This window comes from Cynara cardunculus (genome assembly GCF_001531365.2).
Source record: "Cynara cardunculus var. scolymus isolate 2C chromosome LG 10, CcrdV1, whole genome shotgun sequence".
Taxonomy (NCBI): domain Eukaryota; kingdom Viridiplantae; phylum Streptophyta; class Magnoliopsida; order Asterales; family Asteraceae; genus Cynara; species Cynara cardunculus.
The window spans coordinates 4,698,885-4,706,523 of NC_037537.1; the positions used below are offsets into that span (position 1 = coordinate 4,698,885).

At 31.8% G+C, this 7,639-nt stretch overlaps 1 protein-coding gene across 2 annotated transcripts in view; it reads left to right on the top strand.

Moving 5' to 3' along the window:
- The first annotated feature begins 2,640 nt into the window (after positions 1-2,640).
- The window catches only part of LOC112519838 (GDSL esterase/lipase At5g45670-like), a 30,390-nt gene continuing 25,391 nt past the window's right edge, over positions 2,641-7,639 (top strand). Inside the window, exons 1-2 of one of the 2 annotated variants that reach the window (XM_025128136.1) lie at positions 2,641-2,878; positions 3,216-3,340. In XM_025128136.1, the coding sequence (XP_024983904.1) occupies positions 2,641-2,878; positions 3,216-3,340 (363 nt within the window). The remainder of the gene's footprint in view (positions 2,879-3,215; positions 3,341-7,639) is intronic. The other variant, XM_025128137.1, reaches the window with a different exon arrangement.

The window sequence follows — 7,639 nt, forward strand, 5'->3', positions numbered from 1 at the left end:
ACAAAACGAGGGTTAGACCAAAAGGTCTAGTGAGTTACCCTATTTATGTTATTACAGAGTGTAAATCACCAAAACTTTTATGTAAAACAAGTTTTCATATATATAGCAAATATATGAACGAGTAAGAACGTAATATCAATACTTTTCACTTTTCAAGCCAAATTCTCTGCTTGCAAATAATCAAATCCAAACAGGTTATACTAACCAAATTATCATAATGCCACTTTTAAACATCTCAAATCAAATAAGGTTTATTCAAAGTTTCAGGCCTAACATGTTATCTCCTCCTCAATAACATCCAGACTATGATTTCCAATAAGAACCCTGATCCTAAATCTTTAAATCACAATAAAATAAAGATTCAAGATCACGGTAATCTTAAGGGATATAATAGTAAGAGTTATATTACATAACACACATATACAAATGTCACCCTTATATCCAAATGTACATCTCTCCTTGATATGCCACCCTTATCCCATGGTACACCTCTCCTTGATATGCCACCCTTATCCCAGATTCTTCTTTATATCATCAAAACAGTTTTAAACCCAGATTTACTCATACTCAATCAATCTGTCAAAACGGTTTCCTTTCTTCCATAAAATCATCAACCAAAATCATAATTATAGCAAGGTGTACCATGGGATAAGGGTGGCATATCAAGAAGAGGTGTACCATGGGATAAGGGTGACATATCAAGGAGAAGTGTACCTTTGGATATAAAGGTGACATTTGTTTGTGTGTGGTTATTATTATAGCTCTTACTATTATATCCATAAGATCGCGATGGTTCTGAGTCAACATTTCTTTGTGACTTGAAGACTTGGAAATATTGCTCTTATTGAAATAGTAGCAATGATGCTATTAAGAAAGGGAAAAATGGTTTATGGCCAAACATTTTAATTATATGTGCCTTTGAGAAATGTTTTGAGAATAGTTGCGAAGAATCAGAGGGGCTCTGGTTGTTCCTTGCATGGAACCAGATGGGCTCTGTTGTTGTTAAACCCGGACCAGAGGAATTTTGGGTTGATCTCCAGGATCAACCAGAGGACCTCTGGTTATGATGAAAATTATTGACTTTGGTTTTCAAACTTTTATTTAAAACCACAGGGCCTATATGTGCTATGCATAGACTCTGTATTTGAAATTATTTATTAACTTATAAAACTATTTTCATACTTCTTTCTCTCATTCAAACTTAGAAACTTTAACATGGAAATCCTTTGGTAAAGTAGGACATAGGAGCTCTGGATAACACTTAGTTTAACTAGAGGACCTCTGGTTGTATGAGGAAATTTGAAAATGATTTAAGTTGTTTGATAATTCTTCATCTCTGGATAGAGAAACCAGAGGGGCTCTGGTTGGTAAGACCAGAAGCTCTGGTCATTGGGCCAAAGGGTCTTTATTTATCTTGGTTGTCTATTGTGTAAAACCCATGTGCTTGCATTAACGTTTTCGATCCAATTTCAAGTTTCTTTGTTAAGAGATCCATGATCACGTTAATGATATCAAGGCCAAGGGGATGTGGAGTTGCTGAAAAGTGACGAGTTTTACAATGTTGATGGTAGTAGGGTTAGTGCCAGTTTGGATGTCAAGGTGGGAGGTTGGTGAGAGATGGACCAGCCCGGAAAATCGGGGACTCTCGAGGACTCACAGGGAAGGGGAGGGGTTGGTGGTGGAGTTTAATTTAGAAAGGAAGAGGGAAGATAGGCATGTAAATAAGGTGGAGACCCTAATCTTCATCCCCATCCTCATCCCCGATTCCAATCTCCATCCCCATTCTTGCTCCCGTTGGGGAATATGATCGTATCCCCATTCCCGTCCCCAACGGGGAATCAGTGATTATTTCCCGTTTATTTGAGATATTTTAACATGTGCTAATAGTATACTCGATCGATAATCATCCATGTTTAAATCTCACATTTCCAAAAATTTACTTTTATGGATTATCAAATATTCATATGTGAATAAAATCACAATATCATACGTAATTTTTTGATCAAACATTTTCGTCTCTCCATATTTTTTATCTAAAAAAATAAGACAAATCAGAAAAAATGTATTTAAGAAAAAAATCAAAATACTATTTCTAGATCTTCAAAATATTAAATCTAATTTCTTAAATAATATATTTAATAATAGGTATAATGTTATTCAGTAATAAATATATAATATATTCACCATACAGGGAGGGGACCGGGTTCCCAAAGAGAGCGGGTCTCATTTCCATGGGTTTTGCAGGTCTCGGTAATAAATATATAATATATTCAACATAATGTTATTAAATCTAGCCCCGTCCCCATTCCTAATCCTGGGTTTTGCGAAGAATCCTCAATTTTGTTGGGATAGATAAACCGGGTTCCCAAAGAGCGGGTCTTATTTCCGTGCCTAAAGGAGGAGGTTATATATTTTTTATATACTATGATATAATTTTTATTTACTTAAGAAAGAAGATATTTTACAAATATGATTGCAAAATAGAAAATAAATAAAGATTAAGACCAGTTTCTGTAAATTTGCCAAAACATGAGGGACCAAAACCGTAACTTACTCTTGAAGTTTATGGTTGAGCAGGGTAGGTGAGATATCATCTCTTTAAGTACATCACCATCTCTCATCTTCATCACTTGATATGATATGGCGACTAAATCTCAAGCTTCCATCTTCATGGTGTTCACTGCAACACTCTTAGTTGCCATCAATGGTGATCCTCAGGTTCCTTGCTACTTCATATTTGGTGATTCTTTAATGGATAATGGCAACAACAATCATCTTCACACCAATGCAAAAGTCAACTATGAACCATACGGTATAGACTTCCCCGATGGCCCCACCGGTCGGTTTTCCAACGGTCGAAATGTTGCCGATGTCATTGGTCTCTCTCTCTATATATATATATATACACACACATATACCCACATAGGCGAAGGATTGTATGAGAAGGAGATTTAAGGTGAGAAACGTAATAAGGGATCTGCACCTTTGATCACCTTTATTTTCAATCCCATCCATAATGACGTGTGATACGAGAATTAATCTGGTGCATCTCGGTGCATGTCATTCTAACTCCCTTTCTCATCGGAACTCTCACCTTAATTCTCTTTCTCATCGGAACTCAACCATATATACATATATATATATATATATATATATATATAAAGTATATATACTTATGGATGTTTAATTTGTTTTGGTTATGTGTTATCTAACAGCTCAACTCCTTGGGTTCGAGAGCTTCATTCAGCCATTCGCAACTGCAAGAAGCGATGACATCGTAAAAGGGGTAAATTATGCGTCTGGAGGGGCTGGAATTCGAGAAGAATCTGGACAACATCTGGTATGTTTTTTAATCATATGTTATGTAATATCTAATTACTTGTTGCTTAAAACGTGCCATACTAAAGGGTCCATAACCTAATGGTATTTGAGTTAGTAGTAGATATTAAGCAATTGCTAAATAGTTTTGTGGAGAATGGTTAAGTGGTCAGAATGATTAAGAGACTTTCATGATATAGTGTAAAATGAAATATAGTTATTTGGTAATAATTTACAATGAAATTAAAGCGCTGAATGGTTAAGGAAGACACATGAGAATTAGAACAATCAAGAGGCAATTTTTTTTTTTTTGCCAAACAACATTTATCTCTTAACGATTCAGAGATTGTTTTTTAATAGAAGTATTAAAAGGTAAACTAACAACCTTAACTTTGTTGAATGTTAACAATAATAAGCATGAGTTTTGTGGTATATAAATATTTTATTTTTAATTGAAAATTGTCTTAAGACCTTTCTATTAAAAGTACTGAAGCAGACACTTGAAAATAAGACGGGAAAGCACCAGTCAAGCTCCAAAAATTCTGGAACATAAGTAAAAAGAACCCATTTTTTTTTTTACTTCCATGACAATATTAACCCCCCATCTTTGGATCCCCCACCAAATCTGACTTTCCAAGATGTTGGTCAAAATAGTCATTCATCTCTTATGAATGGATCTTGTAGATTATTTTTTTTATTATAAATTGGTTTTCTGGTCATTTTTTTATCTGATTTATCCATATATCACTAGTTCTGTAAGTGGCACCTTACTCAATTGCGGACTTAGCTAAAAAACAAAAAAAAAATACAAATTTAACTCGGGTTAGCAAGTGGTACCTCCTTAATTACGGACCTCGCTGTCGCACTTGCAGACCTGAGTAGAATCCGAATTTTTGTTTGACTTTTAGCTAGGTCCACAAGTGGAGGAGGTACCATTTGCGAATGTAGTGATATTTGGGTAAATCAGCGAGAGAAATGGCTAGGGGACCTCATGAGAGAGTTGGCTATTTCGGCCAATTTACCTTTTTTTTGGGTTTATGAATTTTGACTCTATATTCTAGACAAGAGGGGTGCTTAAACACCAGATCAATCCAACCTAATCTGACGTGAAATAATTTAATTCGAAGTAAACCGATGTTTAATCGAGTTATAAAATCCTCAAATCGTAGGTATTGGATTGATATTGAGTTACTTTTCTTTGAACTTAACCCAACCGGATGAATCCACTATTACTGTTGATCTCTATTAATATGTACATAAGACAATTACACTATCACACACTTTTTTCATATACATATATTTTCAATCTATTCTTCATCTCTATATAACTTCTTTGTATATATATTCATTAATTGTGAACACATACATACACACACATATATACACACACACACATATATAGGGGCCTAATCAAATGAGAACTACGTAGTTTGTGATAACTGTGAGATTCATTATGAACTACTTATTTGAGACATTTAAAAATATTTCTTAAACAAAGTAAAAGAGTAATTTAGTAATTTTATTTATAACAACTCGTCAAATGATTTAATTAATTATTTTTGAAGGAAACATTAATTAGTTTAATTACCTAATATTTTTAATTAATTATCTAATATATATTGTATTTTAAAGATGCTTGTGAAATAAAGTGTATCACATTGATAATGTTCACAATATATCACAACATGTATCACTCACTATATGTATCATAACGTGCATTTTCGTTATTTTTGTTGCTTTACAAGACTATCACATTGTGCGTTTTTGTTATTTTAGTTGTTTTATAAAGATATCACAATTTGCATCTTGTGTTCACATATGGTTCGTCTAAATAAGATTCGTTCAAATAAGGTTCGTCAGAGAGGATAAATGAGAGAGGAGATTTTTGTAATCCTTAAAATGTTCATAATTAATATTTTAAGTTACAATTACCAAAAATATTAATTTTCTAATTTAACCTTCGATTTGTGGTTGAAATTTGATCTTACAGTTATCATAAATTATTAAGTTTTCCCTTATATATATATATATATATGCAAATTAAGAAAATTAATATATATATATATATATATATATATATATGCAAATTAAGAAAATTGATATATATATATATATATGCAAATTGAGAAAATTAATATATATATATATATATATATATATATGTGTGTGTGTGTGTAAATTGAGAAAATTAATTGAATATGATATACTTAATATCTAAAAATATAGACAAGTTGTACCAAATGGTTAGTGATGAATTTTTTTAGAGTATACTAGAGAAAATAACATATACAAGGTTAAGAATACATTTTTTTGTACTAAAGTATCAACCGGACCAACCCATACGGTTTGGCTTACACTTTGATTTGGATTAGCTTCAATTGAGATTTTTCAAAATTGAAATATAATAAAATTGGTTTTAGAGAATGGTAAATAGGTCTAGATGCCTAAGACTTAACTTATATGATAAAGTAGTTGTGCCTCTTAATTAAATATGTTATAATAAGTTGATATTACTTTTTTGGACCTATAAAAAGTATTTTAAGATAATTTTGATATGTGAAATTATTTGAAAAATTTTTCTATAAAAATAAGTGTCTTATGAAAATATGTTTAATTAATAGAAAATTTTATATTAAAAGTCACAACAACAACATCGGGTTTATAGGACGGCAAAAAAATTTAAGCGTCCTACTATACTGTTTTATATGACTTAATTTATAATACAAAAAATAAAACGTTATATCTAAAAGCGTTGCAATAAGTTTATAAGACGTTTTTGAACGTATTAACAAGTATTTTATAATTAGTAAATATTATTAATTGTTCCTTAAAATAATTCATTTAATAAGTATTTTTGAATTTAAAGTGACGAATTTTTAATTGATTAGTTAATATTAAATTAAAATAACCATTATTATATATTTGTAAATTTTTGGTAAAAATATTTTATTTTGTTAAGTATTCATTATTGTACATACGTTTTAAGTTTCATTGATCAAAATTATTCACATGTTTGTTTATGTTTTTGAACAAACAAATAATTGCTTAAATGAAATTTACAATTTAAAAACACAAAATAAATAAATTAATCTAACAAAAATTAATAAATATGTATCATAGTTATAAAAATTAATCTAACAAAAACGTCCGCAAAAAGGCCGATATTTTGACGTCAAAATATAGAGGTCAAGTTTGATTTTTTTTTTTTCTAAACAACAACCAACAACATCATTAAGAGATAGCAAGTAGCTAGCAAAAAACAGCGGCACAAAACTTTGACATAATCGATACGGTAACATCTCTAAACAATCGAATTTTTTCTACTCCCCTTACACCTAGCTAAAACCCAACAAAACCATTTTTCCATAGTTTGATCTAGAATAGAATCTTTACGAGGGGTATGACTATAAAAAAAACATACCTATTTAAAAAAACACCACAAAACAAAGCAACTGGTAAAAAACACCGCTTTCGACGCCTTCCTGAGCGAGCTATCGCCGAAAGAAGATTTGATGCCATTGATCATCGACTCCAGCGATCTGTATGCTGGAAATGAAAAAGGACCACCATCTCTCAATGAACCTCAAACTTTAGAAGAGACAAAACACTCAAACAACAGGTGCTGAATAGTTTCAATATCAGAACCACAGAGCGGATATTGGACAAAATCAAGATCCACATTCAACTTAATTAAGTTGTCAAGGATGGACAGTTGTCTAACATAATCCGTCAAATAAAAATGTTAACTCTAGAAGGAATCATCCACTTCCATAACGTCTACCTGTCACCGACACCAATAAAGCTTTCTTAACAATGAAAAGCAAAGAGCTAACAGAAAAAGGGCCATTTAATTTAAAGACCAAATCCATCTGTTAAAATTATCAGACCATGAACACTCCCCGTTGACCTCCCTCAATTGATCGAATTCTTCAAACTCTCTACCACCTCGGATGGGTCTACATCAAAACCAAGAATTATCTCCAACCTTAATTCTGTCAGCAACAACCGCCAACTTCTCGTTTTCTAAAGGGAAGAATGTTGGAAAACGGGAAGAAAAAAGAGTTGGGCCCTTCCACGAATCAGTCCGAAAACAAAGTATTTGATCCATTTTCAACCTGTTTTAAACACAAATCATCAAAATTAATGTGCAGCAGCCCTAACAATTTCACAGCAGAGACAATACTACCCCATGGGATGTAGCTACTTGAAATATCATGATATGAGGTTAAGCCACCTCTTTCACCATAAATTGATTTAATTAACTTCACCCTGGAGGAATTATATGTAATATATATATATATATATATATATATATATATAT